This window comes from Micropterus dolomieu, linkage group LG10 (assembly GCF_021292245.1).
Source record: "Micropterus dolomieu isolate WLL.071019.BEF.003 ecotype Adirondacks linkage group LG10, ASM2129224v1, whole genome shotgun sequence".
In the NCBI taxonomy this organism is placed as follows: domain Eukaryota; kingdom Metazoa; phylum Chordata; class Actinopteri; order Centrarchiformes; family Centrarchidae; genus Micropterus; species Micropterus dolomieu.
In genome coordinates this window covers 5,623,823-5,645,349 of record NC_060159.1, presented here as the reverse complement: position 1 = coordinate 5,645,349, position 21,527 = coordinate 5,623,823, and the positions used below count along the sequence as shown (strand labels likewise).

General features: G+C 40.6%; 2 protein-coding genes across 8 annotated transcripts in view; one reads left to right on the top strand and one right to left on the bottom strand.

Annotated features, from left to right (window-relative positions):
* The window catches only part of LOC123977604 (kinesin-like protein KIF13B), a 44,578-nt gene extending 29,691 nt beyond the window's left edge, over positions 1-14,887 (top strand). Inside the window, exons 33-42 of one of the 4 annotated variants that reach the window (XM_046060420.1) lie at positions 1,387-1,563; positions 1,683-1,775; positions 3,011-3,163; positions 4,334-4,423; positions 4,781-4,837; positions 6,046-6,139; positions 6,473-6,555; positions 10,522-10,587; positions 12,109-13,414; positions 13,547-14,887. In XM_046060420.1, the coding sequence (XP_045916376.1) occupies positions 1,387-1,563; positions 1,683-1,775; positions 3,011-3,163; positions 4,334-4,423; positions 4,781-4,837; positions 6,046-6,139; positions 6,473-6,555; positions 10,522-10,587; positions 12,109-13,414; positions 13,547-13,809 (2,382 nt within the window). In that variant the 3' untranslated portion in view covers positions 13,810-14,887. Of the gene's footprint in view, positions 1-1,386; positions 1,564-1,682; positions 1,776-3,010; positions 3,164-4,333; positions 4,424-4,780; positions 4,838-6,045; positions 6,140-6,436; positions 6,556-10,521; positions 10,588-12,108; positions 13,415-13,546 lie in introns of all 4 variants that reach the window. The other 3 variants (XM_046060419.1, XM_046060422.1, XM_046060421.1) reach the window with 3 other exon arrangements.
* A 57-nt stretch (positions 14,888-14,944) lies between these two features.
* Positions 14,945-21,527, bottom strand: part of hmbox1b (homeobox containing 1 b) — a 23,597-nt gene continuing 17,014 nt past the window's right edge. For all 4 annotated transcript variants that reach the window (XM_046060428.1, XM_046060427.1, XM_046060424.1 and 1 more), the window contains exon 10: positions 14,945-19,781. In XM_046060428.1, the coding sequence (XP_045916384.1) occupies positions 19,638-19,781 (144 nt within the window). In that variant the 3' untranslated portion in view covers positions 14,945-19,637. The remainder of the gene's footprint in view (positions 19,782-21,527) is intronic.

Below are 21,527 nucleotides of genomic sequence, written 5' to 3'. Positions count from 1 at the left end.
TGTAAATGACCTGCGTAAACATGATGAATGCCTTAAATGATTAAAGGATACGCATCCTGGCCCATATTTTAGGAAGTTTTCATTAATGAAAATTACAGTGAAGAGTAAAAAGAAGAACTTTAAGAGACTTAAGTTCTGCTTTCAGGGATCCATAAAGGAAAGCCTATCAAACAGCGTCAGCAGTGGAATTAAGGGAATGGTGCTTGATCGGTGTGTCTGTGTCAAAAAAACCTGCCACACCATCAGTAACTCAGTTGCACTCAGTTGGATGTTAAATGCTTGGCGTTGCTTGAGGACAGCTATTTTATTACTAGTCAGGATGAGTGGAGGGGGCTGTCAGCCTCTCTGGATAACAGACAAGATGTTCAGTGTGCTGACGGTACTGTTTCTCCACAGGGTTCCTGTCCCTGGAATGGAAACACACATTCCTGTCCTGTTCCTAGATCTCAGTGGTATGTTGCTCCTCGCCTTCTTTTGTGCTCGTAATTTGGCCAAATCCTCTGCTGTCCCAAAAACAATTGAACCTGCCTTCTTTTTCCCCTCCAGCTGATGATTTCCAGTCCAGTCTTTCAGCCCCTTTGGCTGGGGGGCTGGATGCGTTACTCAGTGGGGAGGAGGAGGAGGACTTCTTTGACCTTCATATTGTTAGACGCTATGATTCAGCGGTAAGGTGACGATTGATATTCCGAGTGTGGAGAGAGAGAGAGAGAGAGAGAGATAGAGATATATATATATAAAATCTCTTATCCCTCTATTTTCTTTTGCATATCTCAAATGTACCACCTGGATAGCGGATTGAACCATTTACCCTAGACCACGGGTATTCAATTAGAATTCAAAGAGGTCCAGTTAGAGAAATTTTCCCGAAGCAAACGTCCGGAACTTCATAACGACTAACTTGCGTTATCATTCAGTACCATAACATATAGTTGTATCAACATATGTTTTTAGTCAACAACTGACTGTCAAATCAAATAATATTTCCAGAATATTTATTTAATTTTCACATCAAACTAAAGGGATAATAAATAAATACTACTCCGATAATAAAATCTAAATTAAAGTAAACCAAAATAAAGTGCTCAATTTCAGAAATAAATGAAATAAAAAGTGTAGCTTGAAGTGTCTCAACCAAGTGTAGTCTTAGAGCACATGCAATTGGTCTGTGAGTTTCATTTGCTGCTACATCAGTACAGTAAATGCTAGAAAAGCTGCGCGGGTTGAAATAGAAATGCTCCGTCACGAGGTAGTAAGTCTCAATAATAGATTAGCTGTAGGTCGGCGGGCTGGAGAGGATGGCGGCTGGGTCCGGATCCGGACCGCGGTCCACCTATAAGTGACCTCTGCCCTAGACATTCATTTCCCATACATTTTAATGTTGTCCAGGTGAAGGTGGAAGCTTCCTGGGACTCCACGGTCCACGAGTGCCCCCAGCTCAGTCGCGTGACATCGGCTGACCAAAGGGCCTACCTGACGGTCAGCACGGTGGTACAGCTGAGCCACCCGGCCCACATGCAGCTGGTACTCAGGAAACGGATCTGCGTCAACGTCACCGGGAAACAGGTGAGTGGCCCCGGGACATAATGGCAAGGAGCAAGAGGACACAATCAGTTTGCTTTCTCGCCTATATAATAGCATGTCCACTTGTAAAGAGAAAATGTGGTCGTGTATTTGTGTTGCAGGGTTTTGCTCAGAGCCTGCTGAAGAGGATGTCTCAGCGCAGCACCATCCCCGGCTGTGGGGTCACCTTTGAAATTGTTTCTAACATTCCAGGGGTAAGTACAGGGCTACAAAATTATTTGTTACAAAGAAAGAAAATTACCAGAGGTATGTCTGCAACTGCATATTTGTAAAAACGGACACATCTATCGCTTTGAAAGATAGATGCAAAGTAGCTGCTAGCAGAAACAGAACTCAAACTGTTTGACCAGTGAACAAATTAGAAAAACTTTGGTGCCCCATAACTACAGCAAATAATGCTGTAAATTCTTATTTTATGCAGGAGAATGGTGAGAAAGGTGAATTTCATCTTTCATCAATATATTACTACAATAAATATCATGGAATGGTGATTGGCCACTAAGTTAATATGCAAATGTTATTTTTTTAGACTTTAAATTATATAGAACAACCCATATTGATGCCCTTATTAATGAAAGCCCATCAACAGCATTGCAACATGTTGTGTTGAGTCATAAAGTTACAGCAGGGATGAGCATAGTCGGAATCCCTATTAGCCTCCTCCTAGGTTAATATTAAAAAGAAAACATGTTAGTAAGGTGTTAAACATTTAATGTGGTTAGTCATATTCTCAACAATGGATTTAAATGGTCCCGAAAACAAAGAGAGCTTAGTCAGGTCCAACTGATGTGGAGAGTTGCTTTTAAATCAGAATCAGCTTTATAGCCAGGTATGTGTACACATACAAAGAATCTGACTCAGGATTTGTACATTGCTCATGATGTTCTAACTTACAATACAATAATGAAATCACACACATGCTACAGTATAGAGAACACATATCCACACACTATAAACCATAAACAATGTAGATAGATTGTAGTTTATTTGTATGTGTATTTTTTATCCTTTGCACTCTGCTCATTGCACTATTGTCTCAATGTCTGAATGTCACTGTCATTGTCTAATTTACCCACATTTATAAGTAAAACCTGGTTTAACAATCATTTTGGTGCACTTAGTTTTCTAGAAATTGACCTTGAACATGCAGCTTTCAAGAACAGGGTGTACTGTTCTGCATGATGCAAATGATCACGTGCAAGTGCTAAAATGTGTCCTTTTTACACAGCATCGTTGAATACTTCATGCTGATCGGATAGGTTTTCTAAATAACCAGAGAAGCATTCTGCTGGTCAGAGGCTGGATGCCGGTGTACTGTAGTTTACATTTCCAGCTTTCGCAGCTCATAGATTCTACCTGCAGTCATGTTATGACATAAGCACATTAGGAGGTGCCTGCCCCTTGACAATCTGTCTCCCTGCTCCCACAGGACATCCATGGTCCAGAGGACAGGGAGATGTTGGCCAGGCTGGCTGCCAGCACCGAGAACGACCAGTCGGCTGACAGTGAGGCGGCCATAGAGAAATACCTCCGCAGCGTCCTTGCTGTGGAGAACATCCTCACCCTGGACAGACTCAGACAGGTCGGAAAATACAGGGCATTAACACATGTGAATCTCGTCTGTGTAGCTGTGACATGAAGCTCCAAAAATTAAAACCATCAAGGTATCAGAGTAGTTTATTTATCATTATACAACACAGGGTTGTACAACGAAAAGATTGTAGTCCCTTCATGCTACACACACAGAACTTAACAAATGGGTATTAAAATATGGTAACATAAAATAAAACAAGTTAAAAATAATTATTTATAACCACTTCTATAATATGTACATATACGTACTCACCCAGAACATTCTGCAGTGCATTTTTTAAATATGCGTGTGGGGTGAATGTGAACCGCAGCAACAAGATGATAATATGGTTTCATCTACACATAAAAACAAGTCTGACATTTGGGAAACATCCAATGTCATCCATTTTGACTGTAAGCACCAAACATCATCGATGTAAAGCACAGAGTCCGCCTCCTCTCATCTTGCTGACGGTCCGCCCAAGAGTGCTTGATAAGTCGGTGTCTTTAAAGATGTGGGCACAACAGTCTCTGATTTCCATTGCTTGGTCAACCTGAGTCCCATTATGTCTAGACCGGACCTTTAGAAGCAGTCTTAAGTCCAAGTTGGGCCAGCATGGCTCCTGTCCTGGCTGTCATTCCTCTCCTCTAGGCGATCACTGCAACTGCTGTGGTGCCTGGTCCGGTGGATCGTCTAAGGTCCACTGCTATTTAATCCGAAACCATGGCTTCTTTTTATGTATTTCTGTCATAGGCAATACCTGTTTCAGCAATAAAGCTGGAGAAAACAGATGAAAAACAGGGTATCTGCATGCATGCACGCACCACCGTTGCCGTTGGAGCAACCATATTAATTAATTTGGTATTTAGCATCATTTAGTTCAGAATATCTAAATGTCTGACCAATCTCTCATTTATTCAGGTTCCTTTGATTGATATTTCTCCGACGCATGAGCCTATTAAATCCTCATTGTCTATTTTCACTCTTTATGCAATTTTGGAAAATGTCAGAAGGGGAACATTTTCCTTTCTACCCTGCCAAAAAAAGAACAAGCAACAAACAGAGCTGCTTAATTCACACAATACAAAGCATATACCTAGAAATACTGAGTGAGAGTGTTTCCATAAAATACATAATTTGTCTGTCTGTGTGTGTGTGTGTGTGTGTGTGTGTGTGTAGGAGGTGGCTGTGAGGGAACAGCTGGCGGTCAGAGGGAAAGCTCCCAGACGCTGCCTGAGCTCTCCAAACATTAACCGGTTAAGAGACCGGGTAAGTTAAATTTTTTGGCCCAAACCTATTCAAGGAATAGTTCAGGTTTTATTAACATGAGGCGGTTAAAACCTGTCCAGATAAGAATACTAGCTAACTATCCATCTATTCCATGTGTTTCCAGTAAAGTCTCTCTGTTGAATAGATCTAGGATTCTTACATCACTTTCACAAACTCAACTCTTCATTTTCTAACCACACTGAACTGAGCTGGTGTTTCCTCACACTTTTTATACCACTGCTAACCACAAGACAGAGTGTAGTATTCTGGGGTTCAGATTTTGTATCTTAATAAATTTCCTTCTTCCCATGGTGTTCATCTGTCTCACTAACACCCTGGCTCTAACCCTTTAACCAGCTGTCAGCCAGCAGTCTGGATCTCTACTGCTCCACTCATAAGCTCAATGACTACAAGGTGAGACACATAAATCATGTCAGCCATTTATTTATCATGTCTTACTCTTACAGTTCTATTTTTCATATGAGTTTTCTGTTTAAGTAGTTATGTATTTCTCATTTGAAAGATTGTCTCCAGGGTGATGCATTAATTCTGTCCAGTAGTTATATATTATAAATATTCCATAGCGGGACTTGATTTTTCTGAGGTGATGCTTCAAAACTTAGCAAACAAAAATGAGCATTCCACCATGGTCCAAATGCTCATTTTAATTCTTTCAAGTCCATCCTGTGGTTCTCAGCCTATAGAAAAGACCCCTTTTAAAGGAGTCCAAATAAAAACCTGAGGGGTGACGAGATACAAGATAGGAAAAAGGAAAACAATATACGTGCTTCTCAAGTTATTTCTTTGTTATGACTTTTCTCTACTCTTTGCTTTTTATTGTGAAATATTGGCAAGTTTTACCTGTCCAGACACAAGGAAACATCACACTTTAGTAGTAGTACTCATAACTCAAATACATATAGAAAGAAGATCCAGTAAAGTGTCATCTACGTAGAAAAGCAATTTTCTCCGGTCAGTAACTTCAATATTTAGGCTTAAGTATATGTAAAATTATATGTAAAGCAAAATAAATCTAAAACATAACATTCATATTTACCATAGATGCACTAAAAATATGACAACAACTGAAAACACTGCACATTGGTGATTTGCAACCAGGGTACACCAGGGGTTACGGTTGCCAGGGGGTATGGAAAGGTTAAAGCTACACTCATTTGAAAAAAATTTAAGTTACGATTTTGTTGAAAAAACATTTCCACATAGTGAGTCAACTGTATGTTACATTGTATGTTGCAATTGAGAGAGCAAGTCTAAACAGTTAGCTAAAGGTAATGAAGAAACAGTTGAAGTAGTTAGCTAAAAGTGTTGGACTAAGGGTGAAAAACCTGAGGGTAGTGCATAAATGGTAAAAATAGCTAAAAGTAATGGATAAACAGTTGAAACAATCAGCTAAACATAATGGATAAATTGTTGATATAGGTATTGGATAAATGGTGAAAAAAAGCAACAGGTAGCGAATAAGTGGTTGTTGTAACTGCTGCAGTGTTGTTGCAGATGTTTCTGGTCACCATTAGAGGCTGCTAAAGGTCACAGATTATTGAAATGCTCTGTAAAGCCACATGTGTGACATCCTCCTGTGTCTTTCCCTTTTGTGTGTGCAGGGCTGGGAGAGTCACCAGGACCTTTCTGTGGCGCCTCCTTTGTCTAGACGCACTCTGCCCAGCGCCCTATCCCAGAACCTGAACCCAGAGACAGGTACGACTGATAAAACCTTTATCTTCAAATGGATTCTTTATCTGGCTTTGAATTATCTTTCCATATTTGCTGCCTTTGATGTCAGAATCAGCTCTGCTTTTGTTTCAGCCTGGGGACAACTATATCTGTCCGTTTGCTCTGAATCTTAATTTGGCACTTGTTTTTCTCTTTGCCAGCACATTTCTCAATTTCTCTCCTCTCTGCCTCTTCTCCTGCTTTCCTTCTTCCTCCTGCCCTCGCTTTCTTCATCTCTGCTCCTGAAACCTCCTGCTCTTCTTCTCTTCTTTTCTCCACCAGCGCATTCAGGCTTTGCTGCCTCTTATCTCCCTCCAGTGAAGGCCGTACCCAAGCTGCTGAAGTCTCTGCTTCCTGGTGGGAAGGAAGATAGTGGAGACCAGACAGCTGTCCATCAGCAGGTACGCTCCTTCAGTCAGCTCTGGATTTAAGCTTGTATTCTGCTCGCCGTCTTATCAGGGATTTAAAGTTTCTATGCATCACTGCAGCCTGAATCTAAATATCCCCTCTGCTCATCAGCAGCTAGTCCTATTTTTTCTGTTGCCATGGAAACAGAGCGTATGTAGATGGCACACAAATAATAACTAGATAAAGCGTATAAATGCCTCAGTGCCCTAGATGAGTGGTTTTCAGAAGTTTACAAAAGTGGAGGTGATAAACATAATCATGGAATGAGGAATAAAAGAAGTGCACTTTTGTGTAGACCTCATCATGTTGTCAAGGTTTTGAGGCAGAACTCTTCTCAAGTACACCTTATTCACCAAACCTTTTCATTCATCTTGCCTTCCTCAGGGCGGTGTCTGAGATTAGGTCCGCGTAGCAGGTCCAGGCAGATAAGTGCCACTTTTATGGACTGTAAAATGCTCACTGCAGGTCAATCGGGAGCGTGACTGAAATATGCAAGAACTTAGGAACCGATAAGCAAGTGTATAAGTAAGTGTCGGTTCTTGGAAATTTGGTAACTGTTCCAGCTTGGAACTGGTTCTCGATACGCAACACTAAGTGCAATACTAAATTGCTGGAGGGCCCCTTTAAGGCCTCTTTTGGTTAAGCTGTGAACACAAACCTTTTGAAACCACTGCAACTGATTGTTCATGTTGTTGTGGATGAATCAATATAAATTAATAAAATATTCCTATGAAAACACTGAAGAAATTGTTAACAGCATTCTCACGAACACCATGGATGAATATCAGTCATTGTGTTTTGCCCCTGCTTGGTTTAAATGTTCCAGTAAACATCTTAAAATTGGAATATTCCAACACTTGTAAGAAGAAAAGTGACTGTTCTGAGTCATCACGTTATGCTCGCTAAATCAAAACTTGTCTGCACATACAGAACAAACGCTTTTGGTGTCTCCGAAGTGACTGACATGCTGTATAACGTTTGACACTCCACAAACAGCCCCCATTGAGACAGGAGCACACTGTGTGTGGAGGAGGGTTAATTAGGAGCAGGTGAACCTTGTCGCCCCCGCTCCTTCTCCACCTCCTCATCCACGAATCCCCAATCATGTGCCATCGAGACCCGGGAGTCTGCAGTTTTTTCATTGCAGCCAAACACTACAGCATCTGATTTGACTGATTAGCGCTTTGAACCGCGGAGGGAAGCTAATCAGGGAACTCGTGTGCCGTGGTGTTTGGGTGAAATGGAAACCCGTCGGGCCTTGTTGGTGCATTGTTTGAGGGCATCGCTCTAGTTAGTGTTCCCCTCCACCCTGCCCGCCACAGATGTTTAGAAAGGTCAACACACAAACAAAAAGCCTCGAGTGTGGCAAATATTAGCAGGCTGTTGACATAAATTAGATGAGTGAGTCATTGCAGTTTGCACTTAACAAATCCCATTTACAAAGTTCTACATGTCTGGTGACATGATTAGGTTAGCATGTTGTTAGCTCAGAGGACCCTACAGTACGGCCTCACAGAGCTGCTGGGTAATTTGCTAAAACAGCTAGGTACTATAGTTTTACTTTACTTTAATCAAACAGGAGCGCAGTAGTAAGTGAGTATTTGGTAACACTTTCTGTGACACCCATGTGTATAATGCATTATAAACATACTTATAATGCATTATACTGTAGCTATGTATAATTATTATAAGCATTTTATAAAGACTTCAGAATTGCTGGCAAAAAAATAAATCTCAGTGAGTGACCTGCAATTATGAAGCATTATGATACCTGACCTTATAACTCATTATAACATGCTTAATAATGTGTTATGATTATTGTTATAAAGCATTATTAATGTTTATGGGTGCTTATAACTATAATTACATTTAGCAATAAGCACAGAATAACCCATTATAAGTATGTTTATAACGCATTATGGACATTAGACAGTATTTTTTTTAAGGCGTCAGCCACGACGTGTCTCGATGAAGTGTTTTTGGACAACAACAGAGCTCTCTGGCACAGATCAGTACACTGTACCAGGCTTTGGCAACATAGGCAATGGTTGTTAGTAGGATTTGTTAAATATTAAGAAATAATGCACAGATTTGAAAGGAAATTTTGTGGTCAACATTCAGGGACCAGAAAGACTATCATGTTGACCAGCAATGTGCCTATGATGACTTGAATTTTGACTTTGTTGTGGTTGCAGAAGACAAATGATAGATCTGTCTGACAGATAAACAGTGTTTTGTGATCCCTTTTTAAAGGAGACCTATTAACCTGCTTTTCCAGTCCTATATTGTAGTTCTGTGACTCCTGTATAGCAGCTTTGCATGATTCAAAAGTTCAACAAAATAATTTTCTATCTTATACTGGCCTTCATTTCAGCCTCTGTCTGAAACAAGCTGTAGATGCTCCTGTCTCTTTAAGCCCCCCCCCCCCCCCCTCTGTCAAAGCCCACTGTTTTCTGATTGTCCAAGACTTGAAGCATGTTACCAGGCTTTTGTTGCCCTGAGCGGTACAGACAGACTGAGCGGTACAGACAGACTGAGCGCTGCTGTGCCATTGCTGTGCGGAGCAAATGACCATATATGGAATACCGGCTCTGTCTAGCTCCATGTGTCGTAGAACGGAGCTCTTGGTAGAAATAACAGTTCAAAACAGAGCATTCAGAACAGGAGGAAATCTGAGGGTTTTGTTCACAGGGATTTCTTTTAAATACTTTAACCTCATTATTTGAAGCTTTGACCATGTTTAACAGGAATATCCAACATTGTAACATTGTAGATAAGACATAAAATGTGCTAAAGCATAATAGGTCTCCCCTTTAAAGCTTTTTGTATAATGAAAACACAGCATGTATTTGTCCATATGAAATGAAAGAAGAGGCGTCTGTTCTTGTGCAACTGACGTGTTGTGTTGACTTACAGGTTTACTGGCCGGAGAGGGATAGGATAGATGTGTTTGACCTGCTCTCTGATGGCAGACATGTTGTCCGTGTAGGTTATCGTTCTGCTCAGAGCAAAAGTACAAAGAAACCCAAATCAAACCGAATGAAGGATGACGGTCAATTCCCTCTGAATGTGATGCATGACTCAAACAATCATCCTGATGAATATCCACGCTCAAACAATTGTCCTAATTTATTAAACATATTCAAATATCTCAAGTATTAGTAAGATGAGGTTTTTTTTTTTTACCCTCTTCAAAAAAACAAATGTTAAGAAGCACATCACACACAATATTTAATCTGCCTGATCATAGCGAGTGTTAAAGAGGTAACTAGAATACTGAATAGGGATAAATGATGATGGGTGCAATTATAATTATGGTGCAATTATCCTGATTGTTTTACCAGTTTATCATGATTATCTGTCTGAGTGATCTGATGAACAAATATTTGTATTACACTTCCTGCATCTCATATCAACATCGTGACTGCTGATCACTGCAATAAATTTAATATTGTTCTCCTTTTTTAATATAATCATGTTCTAAACTGATTATATGCAAATATATCTGTTCTGTGCAGTCCGAATACAGTATATTGTAACAGATGGCCAACTGGCCTAGTTAGTTATCCCAGTTTAGTATTCTGTGAGGCTGCCAGAGAAAGCAGTACAGGATGATGTTCAGCCTACAGAATCTGTCATCTTTTTAGCATCGTGGATTAACTTTTTCCCCACAGGCTCTGTTTTCTGTCTTACTGTCATGCTGAAGTCTGAGCTTTTTAATTCCCTCACAGCAGCTAATCACCACGTCGTGCACACTGTGTAATGAACAGGTTTGGAACTCTACAGGCTTATATTAATATCTAATCTCCAGGTTGGACTGGACTGAAAAGACACAGACTTGCTCATGATTACATATTGAATTCTGCTAGACAAATGCGCAGTGCCAATTTACAGACTGAAGATTGTTTTATTTAAAACGTCATTAACTGAACATCTTTTGAATTCCCCTCCCGTCACAGAGTTTGCCTCGCATCATGGTGCAGTCAGCCAGTGTTGAAGAGGGCATGAGCAAACATCAGCAGCCAGTAAGTTCTCCAACCCCAGATGGATCTATATGGTCTGGGAATCCAGGGATGTGAACTATATTTAAAATATGGTGTGTTCTTGATTATCTGACTTGCTGGGTGTGACCACACCATGCATTTGTTATCTTGGAAAAGGCGTATTTTCTTAGCAGGAACAACAAAAAAAGCCTCCACACTCAAACACATTTGTAAACAGGATATTCTGAAGAATTGATGGTGCAAGAATCACACTACACAGGCAGTTTATCAGACTTTTAAGTTGATGAATTGTCATAACTACACTGCTTTTATGACTAGTTTGTTGTATTCTTGTATTTATTATGTCCTTCAGATTTAATTGAGAGCCTAAATGGGGTTTATGGGTTGCGGTCGCCACTGAGATGGTGTCAGTTATTTGCTTTTATGTTTCTGTGTGTGACTTTCGCACTTTCGTTTTGTTACGCAGTGACTGGGAGAGAAGGTTGGTAACGATCCACTGAGTTGCTTCAATTAGACTCATAGTTATGTGGCTTTGTGTTGTCTTTAAAGGTTGGTAGAGATCTATTTAAAGCTGCTCTTATCAATATTTTTATGCTAACAGTGGATCAAAGGCTATGTATAATGTGAAAGAGGTCACTTGTAATGATGAACCCACAAAGAATCATCACCAAACTCTCAGCTGTACTTGAAAGTGATAACAATAATTATCCATCCGGCTGTGGCTCAGGATGTAGAGCGGGTTGGCCGTTAATCGGAAGGTCGGCGGTTCAATCCCTGGCCTCCCCCTGGTTGCGTGTCGAAGTGTCCTTGGGCAAGATACTGAACCCCGAATTGCCCCTGGCGGCTATTCCGCCAGTGTATGAGTGAGTGTGAATGTTAGTTTCCGTTTGAGCACTTAGGCTCAGTGTATGAATGTGTGTGACTGGTGAATGCAGATGTAGTGTAAAAGCGCTTTGAGTGGTCGAAAAGACTAGAAAGGCGCTATACAAGTACGGAGCATTTACAAAAATGTTCAATAAATGTTTAAGTTATCAATCTGAATCAAGAACAAATCAGCACTTCATTTTTCTATAAAGAGATTTGTTTTGTTGAGGGGAAAAAGGGCAAAAAAAATGTAACGCATGCATATTTGTTGGAAAACACTTGAAAGCAGCTTATTTCAGTGAAAAATCTCAGATAAACTGACTGTATGCTACATGGCTAAGCACCAAACTGCAGACAGACAAAGTTAGCAACTAGTTTGTGAACATAGTTGAGCATTTAGCAGCTAAAGAGCCAGATATTTCCTTCAGGAGTTGGTTGAGACCAAAACATTTGCCAGGCAGACAGAGACACGACAAACATAAATGCTAGGGTGGCGTCACTGTTGTCTTCCACTTCCACTTGTTTTACAAGTGGGTTTGGTCTGGCAGAGAACACTTCAACTTGTAAAATAAAAGAGCGTGGGTCTAATGCAAGGGAACGGTCAGAATTAAGACCTAACTTTGGAGATTTTGACATTTTGGGTCACCGATACCTTTGTTGCCATGGTTTCCATTTTAGGTTCCCATTGAGGAAATCATTCCTCCCAGCCTCCAAACAGAGAGCCCCAGATCTGTGCCCCTCCCACCGCCAATCATCCCAGAGACAGAAGACTCCGCCCCCAGCCCTGTCAGCGAAGCATCGAGCGGATACATTTCGACTAGCATATCTGCAGCTACTCTGTCAGAAGTCTACACACTGAGCTGGGACCTGCCTCCGTCGTCCGGCTTTGAGGCGGTGCCAAATGAAGAGGAAGAGGACAATAAAGTGACACAATATGACACTTATCCTGAATCTTTTCTCAGGGACCAATCAGAGCCTCAGGAGTCACTGCTGGTTTTGAACAATAACGCAGCTCAAGAGAGGACTGACTTGCCACCGTTCAAACTTGACTGTACTCCATCAGACACAAACCTGAGTCAACAAGAACCAAATCAGGCTCCATCAGTCCAGTTGGAGGAGCAAGGAAAGCCTGATTCAGTTGCAGAATCAGACTTACCATGCCAGACCAAACAAAAGCAAGACTCGACAATTGGCCTTATTGGATCAGAAGAACTGGACAACTCTGAGCCACCTAAAGATTCCTTGTTAGAACAAGAGAATGAAACCAAACGGACAGAATTTTCAGAAACGGACCACTCAAAACCAGAACTGTCACTTCACTATGAAACACAATCGCCTGCACAAGAAGGTCAAAGCCAGTCTGAAACAATCGCCCCACAGCAGCCCGAGCAAGACCAAACAACCTTCAGCAGCGCTCAAGATCAAGCTCCAGACTTGACCTCAGTTGTGTCCGATGATGTCTTGGTTCCAGCGCCTGCCCCATCTGGAGAACAAGCCACTTCTGAGGACTCAAACCCAAATGGCACCTCCATCCCAACTTTATCCTCAACCACACATGAAGTCCAAGAGGAAGCACCTGCATCTAGAAAAGCCTCTCCAGCTCCTTTTCTGGCCAGTGCTCAGCCTTCCAAACCTGATGCCTCGGTGGCAAACCCCTTCAAGATCCAGAAAGTGAAGTCTTCAGGCCTCAAGTCCTTTCAGCGTATTCTGGGGGAGGAGGAGAAGGAGAAGGATAAGCTTACGCAGGTGGGCCGGGCCAGCAGCCTTGGGGCAGGACTTAACCTCTCTGTGCCGATGGAAAGCCTGGAAATTATTTCCGACTCTGAGGAAGGGGATTCAGCTGCCTCTGCAGTTCTTCCTGAGTGGTTGAAAGAAGGGGAGTTTGTGACTGTGGGAACAAATAAGAGCGGCATCGTCCGTTATGTTGGACCCACGGATTTTGCAGAGGGTACCTGGGTGGGAGTGGAACTGGAGGTACCAGCAGGTGAGTACAAAAGCACCCAATCCTGTTGCTATTTGATGGATTTTAGTTGACCTTATTGCATTTGTCACGTACATTATACTTAGTTCGATTGCCACTCGGAATCTCAAAACAATCCGTTGTGTCTTTATCCAGGGAAGAATGACGGTTCAGTGGGTGGCAAACATTACTTCCGCTGTAACCCTGGTTACGGCGTGCTGGTAAAGCCAGACAGGGTGAGCCGGGGTGGCGGCAAGCGCCGTCGCCAGCAGCAACAGCAGCAGCAAAAGCGCCGTAGTGCCAATCTGTCTGGATCCAGCCCGAACCTGGTAGCCCTTACCGCTCTGGCCAAAGGTGAAGGTGGTGCGGCACTAACTGTCCGCAGCAGAGGAGAGAACCGCAAGTCATGGAACACTTGAGAAGTTCAGTGTCTGCTAAAAGGCTAATTGCTGGATTACCCACATGCAGCAGTTGGTTGATGAAAGGGTAAGCTTTTAGAAAGAGTGACAATATAATAGTGTTTTATTTGGGCAAATTCTTGGGACAAGAGTCACTCCACACTCCTATTGACAAAGGGAACCATCTCACCCATCAGATGTTCATCACTCATCATCTGTTAAAGGACGGTTTCTCTACCTAATGTACTTAGAATTTACAATATTTTTCAATTACTATCAGAAAATGTGAATGTTTTTAGATATTTAGATGCAAATTGCAATTTCTCTTCCATGTTAATGGGTAGACGTCTCATTTTGTAATGGATTTATTCCAGTGAAATTAGATTACAATCAAAGGACTGTCTCAAAATCAGCACGTTATTTTTTTCTCTTAGTAAGTTATATATAAAAGTATATTTGCAGATGGGGTTATGTGTTATTAAACATAAATTTAAAGTGCACTGTGTTACTGTACACTGAACCAGGTTAAACACCTTCATGTGCTCATATTTCTACTGTTCAAAATATATTGTGCATGTTTGCATGCATCAACTTACTTTATACATATTGGTGTTGTTGGATTGGACTGTATGACTATTTTAATTATTGTGCCTTGAAATATTGCGACTACTACTCAGCGAATGTGCCTTAGTGATATAACACCAAATTCTGTGCTGCTGGTAGGTTAAACTGTTTAACTGGAGCTTATTTTAGCTCTTGAATGTGTATTTCTACTGTTTTAGGATAAAACTTAGTTCATTTTTTAACACTTTGTCTCCAAGCAAGTGTGTCAAGATTGATTGGAAGTTACTTAATTTTAAAGCAAGATGAGTTTATGCAAGTTTTGAACTTTGTGCATTTGGGAACCTGTTGATTTGTACCTGATTAGGATTATTTTGGTTGTAATGCATTTAGTATACGTTTTCCCCCCTGGAAAATAAGACCTTATATATGACTGCCTGAATGTGTATTTATTTAAAGATGAAGACATGATATTGATAATGAAAAGCAAAATCAACTTTTTATATTGTTAAATAAACTTCATTCTTGCTCTAGTCAACCAATGTGTGATGAATCCAAGTACAGATATCCGTAACAAACAAAGTAAACCTTGAAGTCTCATTGATATAGCTTTATTCTCTTGTACATTATATATATCATACTAAAATAAACACAAGTTAAAAAATGAACAAAGAAACTGTACAAAAAAATGTATATATACTACATCTTAATTACAGAACAGTCTACTGTCCAAAAAAGGCACTAAATTCTGAAATGGGCAATACAGTAATTTTGAACATAACTAGATTTGAGATTGATACAACAGCATTCAGTCCTCTTTTTCTGAGCTATATTGGGATGAAGTGGATGGTGTTTTCACTGGGGACACAGAAGGACATGTAGACATGTTGACCCTGACACACCACAGGAGGACACCCCTTCAGAGTAACACTACCACTGGAGTACACACAACACTGGGTGGGGAAAGCCTGTTTCAGGGATCAGTCTGTAATTCAGATCCATCTGTTTTCAGTTCTCTCTTGGAAAAGCACAGAATCTTTACTCCTTGAGCACCTGAGGGTTCTTTCTTCCACCCTATGAACAGTTCTGTCAAGCTTGAACGCTCACATAAAATACTGCAGGATTAAAACTTGTACTTGCTAATTGGGCCATGGCATCTCTCAAACACTAAGGCAATTCATTTAAGTGTCTTATAGAGAGAATAATCTCTAAATGATCTCTTTTCCTTCCACGGACGTCTTATTACACTAATTCCAACATACAATAATTCGTGTATAGAGATAGAATGTCACACCAAACTCCATAGGAAAAATCCTTTAACTAAGAGTAAAAGTATTAAATACTGTTAATTTAAAATAATGTTTTGTCAACATCATAGCGTGAGTCAATTCTAAGAATTAGTCTCTGCTCCTCTTTAGATCTCTGGTCTCATGTCTTGAAGGAATAATTTACCTCCTTATTTAAAATGTATTTTAGTATCAGTAGTAGGACTGGGCAATAAAACTAATGAGAATTATTGTGATAATTTTCCCTTAATAACAATATAACAAATGTTCAATAAATGTAATTCATATAATTCATTAGAATCTAGACAAATTAGCTCTTAACTTTATATTAAGATTTATTTTGTTTAGGAAACAGGACTGAATTACTCATCTGGTTTCTTAAACTTGAAATAAATAATGATTTGACAGTTATCGAAATCGAATGATATGAATTTTTTTTTATCGTGATAACATTTTTGGCCATATTGCCCTGCCCTAGTCAGTAACCAAACACACAGTTAGCCCCTTTGTTCCATGTCAAAATGCATAATCTAAGCACAATGTTACGTTTCTAATAACTTCAATAGTAAGGCAACAGAACAAAAATGGAACACTGCATTTTCATTCATTCAAATGAGTCAGTATCTAGTAATAAGAAAATGTAATTGTAGTAGTAGTAAATTTAACTACCCCTTTAAGCCATATTGTAAATGAGAGATTTCACTATAGAGTTTGGTGTGGTGTTATTTCAAGGAGAGAACAGCACACACTGGGGCATTTAATATCATATGGTGTGTGAAGCAGCTGTACTGAAAGGTTTTTTGCACACCAGCCCCATAATTGTATATTGGATGTTTGCCATTTCAAACGAAGGCTCGGGGGAGGGAAGGTTACATTTTCAGCTTATCAACAGCCATTCTTATTTCAAATAAGGTGCATCGTCGTTCATATTTCACAAAATAGCTTACTACCTCGGACAAAAACAGGGGGAGACTGTTGATCAGTCAAATAAGGGATGACGTACAAAAAACTGTTAAAATGATAACATAAAAATATGTCAGGAGAAATTAAAAAAGCATGATTAATTTAACAATAAAAGCATGTTTCATTTCAAAACATAGGTCATTTTTTTTTACATTACCATAAAAAATGAGTATAAATACATATTTATTGTTTATCTTTCAACCCTTTTTTTTTTTTTAAAACACATATCCCAGTACTGAGTGACTGTATTTGCAGCTTCGTACACACAGAAGCAATAGATTTAAATTTTTACTACACTAGAGCCCAGGGCTGGGAGCTATTCTACAAGCAGGATCCAGATCCCAGATTACAATACGTCACCAATGTCCGTATCTGACTGTTTAATATATGAGGAATTACCTGAGAGTTCTGTCTCAGAGTTCCCGTCTAACTGCTTTGTTTGAACCTGCTTTGTAGAATGTTCTCCCAGTTCTCCAAAACCATCACTAAGGCAGGGGCTCCTTTAAAGCAATAGTTTGACATTCTGGGAAATATGCTTATTTGCTTTTTTGCTATGCGTTAGATTAGAAGATCGATACCACTCTTTATGTCAGCATGCTAAATATGAAGCTACAGCCAGGAGACCGGAAACGGCGGGGGAAGCAGCTAGCCTGACTCTGTCCAAAGGTAAATAAAGGAATCCGCCTAGTAACATTACAGCTTACTAATTATCACTTTGTACCTTGTATGATTAAACCCTACAAAAAATTAACTGTAACACCAGGACACAGTTTAGTTTAGCATTCAGACTGGAAGCAGGAGAAAACAGCTCATCTGCCTCCGTCCAAAGGTGGAAACATATTTTTAATAAAACCTCAAAAGCTCACTAATTAACACTTTATATTTTTGTGTAAAAGTATTAAAAAAGGACAGGAAGTCGGCGTGTCTGGCCCAAAAAAGATTTTCAGCACGTAACCATCCGTATAACCACAACTTGACTTTTTTGTATGGCTTTATTGAAAATTCATTAGTGAGCTTTAGAGTTGCAAGAGGGCAGATGTTTTACCTTTGGACTACGGCAGGCTAGCAATTTCCCTCTACTTCCAGTCTTTGTGCTAAGCTTAGCACTGCATTACGCATACAGACATAGTGGTATCAATCTTCTCGTTGAAATGAGTAAAAGGCCTATTCACTTGCAAAAAAGTGAATAGACCTATTTCTCAAAAAGTCTTCTTAATTTAACTTCCTTTAAACATCACAGTCCTAGACTGAAAAGCGCTAATAGTTGACAATTAGAGAGCTCCCAGAAACAGGACCTACACTTTGTCTCTGCTTATGACGTTGTGATGATCTTCAGTCAAAGATGGTTTTGGAAAAGTTCCAACCGGGGCAAATTATTTCCGATATCACCACTTTAAATGTCTTCAATTCCCTTCAAAGTGGTGCTTTAACCTTTGATGCTATATAGATGAAATAAAAACAAATATCGCCTCAAAAGTCCTTCTGATATTCTAAAACTTTTCCAGTGTGGATTTAGTCTAATTTGATACCACTGATATTAACAAAAACTTCTGAAAGCACATTCTTTAGGCTATTATAAAGAGGCAGCGTCACACAACAAGTAGTAAATAGCTTGGGGGGTATTTTATCATTATATAACTGGCAGCTAATACCTATCTTTACTGATACAGGCCTGCTGTAGTGTCAAGCCCACATACGATGCCACACGGGCTCAAAAGGCTTCACTGAGCATGAGGAACAACCTACGTACGCCAAAGGAGTTAGTAGAAATCGCTTTGGATGATCGTGAACACCATTTTCTTAGCTTAGCCTCTTAGCTTTTCGCTCATGACGTCTTTTCCTTTGGCATGGACGACATTTAAAACAAAGCACAATCCCTCTTCTTAGATAGCTTAAGTTTGCTTGATTATCACATTGACCCTAAATTGATCCTCATAGCCTCCAGTGTTTAACAATAGTGTCACTGGGAAGCTAAACACCAAGTCAAAATGATTGTATATCCAGAGGGAAATGCAGGTGAAAGAACCAAAACCACTGCTTCTATTGGATATAGACCTTAACATTAATTCTGGCATTTTCTGTATGTGTACTAAAAACTTACTTATTGTGCGCCTTGATGTCAAGGACAATACCTGCCGTATACTGCAAAAAGTAAAAGGCGTTGCTGTCTGTATGAAATTAAGGCTACTTCTTTTTAGCTGATTTCTTTGTGGTTTTCATCCATAAGCAGGTCTACTTTAGGAAAACAAAAAGCTATTCCACTGAGGAATGACAGGGTAGAAGACTGGACAGCTCTGTCTGCCGATATTATCCTTTCTGACCGCCTTGGTGCCAGAGAGGGAGAGAAGGAAACTCTCACCATCCATCTGTCCCCAGACAATGGCTGGAGGCTGCAATAGTGAATTTAGGTATGTATGTAGGTAGGTAGGTAGGTAGCACACCATGAGGTGAGTGTGTGACTGAGAACCATATATATATTATATATACAGTACACGTTATTTTTCTGAGGTTGACGCTGAGGTGAGATAGACTGAGGAATCGGCTCAGACAACCAGGCTGGAGAGGGAAGGAGAGGGGGAATAAGGAAGAGGAGAGGAGAGAGAAGAGGTATCCTGTGAGGAGAGAGTGTATTCAGGGTAAGGAGTACCTGGGAGATACAATCCCAGATGAGGACCACCTGTTTTGGGGGTTAAAGGCCTGAATAGCCCCCTTTTCTTCATTCCGTGGAATATTTTCACAGACATCAGAGGACGTATAGTGACCCACTTCCGCCAGCTGTCTGAATATGTTGGGTAGGGTGGGGTGCAGGGGTAATTACTGTTTACATGGACTTTGTGGGAGGAGGGAAGCCTAGAGAGAAGGAAAAGCTGGCAGGGGGCTGGCTGAGGGACAGATTCAGAAAGTTTACTAAGTAGCATTATTTTGGTCTCTTTTTTTTTTGAAGCCCCCCCCCCCCCAAATTTCCCACCTTTTCTACTCCTTTTGCCCCTCTCGACTCATTTCTCTCATCCGCTTCCTCTATCCCAGTTCGTATGCAGTTCATTCGTCCTCCAGGGACTCCGTCTTGATGTCATTGGAGACCCCTCCGGTTCTGGACAGGGCCAGGATGGTGTGGTTGACGGCGGCCATCTCCACAGCCAGAGAGATGGGGTCCTGGTGCTCGCTGTGCGCCGCGCTGTCATCCTGAGACAGGGGGGGAAAGTGGGAAGACCAAGGACCAAGGTCAAGAGATGAAACAGCAAGCGTCCAGAATGTGTGTAGTTCAGGAGAAAGAAAAGAAATGGGAATTCTACTTTTACAGATAGGGCTCATTTTCCACCTATACTGTGTTTTCCAGCTAATTTTTTGCCATTTTGCTGACCAACTAACGGTTTGCCAAACCACTCCCACAAACAGCAATTGTCCAGTCATAGCTTAGCCACCTTAACTAGACCTGTCAAGCTTTGGCTTCCTTCAAGTGGTGTGTGTAAGGCTGTAGTGATAGTGTCTTTTTCAGCCTTTCCAAGACTGAAAACACAAGAGCAAAAGCGTAAAGAATGAATTAAACAGTGTGTGACAAACATAATAATGTAAGCTGTAATCGCTGCTATGTCCGGCTAACTAGCTTACTACCTACTCCCACTAGTCCAGTGTGACTGCCAGGGATTACATTTAAAATTCTCCATTCACAGATAACACGTCATGCACTGTGTAATATTGCCCCTGCATCTTCAACCAACTCATGCAGCCAAAGTTAGCTTAACTGGCTAGCTAGTCAAATCTACCACCTATTGCAGCCATTTAAGCTAGCAAAATCAACAGTTGCCAGATTCTGGCTTTTGTCTATCACTGTCTGAAATCAAGGACCCATCATTTCAAAATATAACTTTAAGTGATAAAATCTGCCACCATTATGATGTTGATCCTACAAGGGAGTGCTGATTATTGTGGATGTTAAACACATTATTCAAGCTGAGGTCACAGGAGCAACCAAAAAAATGGATGAGCAATGACATCAAGCATCAAATCAATTTATAAGTGATATGCAGCCTGATTACTTTATACTGACATCTAATTAAAGACGTGCAATCAGAGTATAATTGTGGTGAAGGAACCTCTACTTGGCCTCTTTTTGGACTGTACTGGAGATCAGTGCTCCATGCAACCAAAGATATGAAGATATGCAACAACATAATTGATGAAACGCTGATCAGAATAGATTGGCATGATGGCAAAAGAGAAAATCAACAACCAGATTCCATTTCGCTAAAAATGTATATGCCGTGTTGTGGTTAAGTTATTGGCATGTTTCTGTGTGTGGCTGTACCTGTGTTGGCGAGGTGGGCTCCAGTCGGTAAAGGCCAAAAGGTCGGCTGAGAGGTCTCTTGTCAAAATAGGGCAGGTCACATGCCTGGAGGAAATAAAATTAGCCATTTAGCTAGCACCCCCCGATTAAATGCACCATGTGTTCATTACTCATTAGCTGGAATGATTAACTTTAACTGGCTTGTATCACTTTCAGCAGCTTTGACTTGACGAAAGGGTTTGCATGTTTTGCAGTCAATAGCGGACTTAATCTGACTGGTCAATACTACCCTGACTACAAATGGAATCCAGAACGATCCCAACACCAAACTCTTGTCCTTTGCCAACAGATTCTGCACTCTTAAGCAGACATCTGTTTATAAAGATTAGCCACATGGTTCATCTCCAAACGACCACGACAAGCTGCTGATTTCAATTATTAACACAACAAAAGAGAGGGAAAGTAATTCGTACTAAGTCAACAAATGTGTTGTTTAGTTGGAATGAAAGATATGTAAATTGCGTGATTACATCTGATCAACGGCTGAAATACTGAGAGCTGTCCAAGAACAGTGTGCCTTTCACCAGCGGATGGATGTGAATGGTTGGCAAGGGGCTGATCCACAATAATAAAAGAATTTAAAT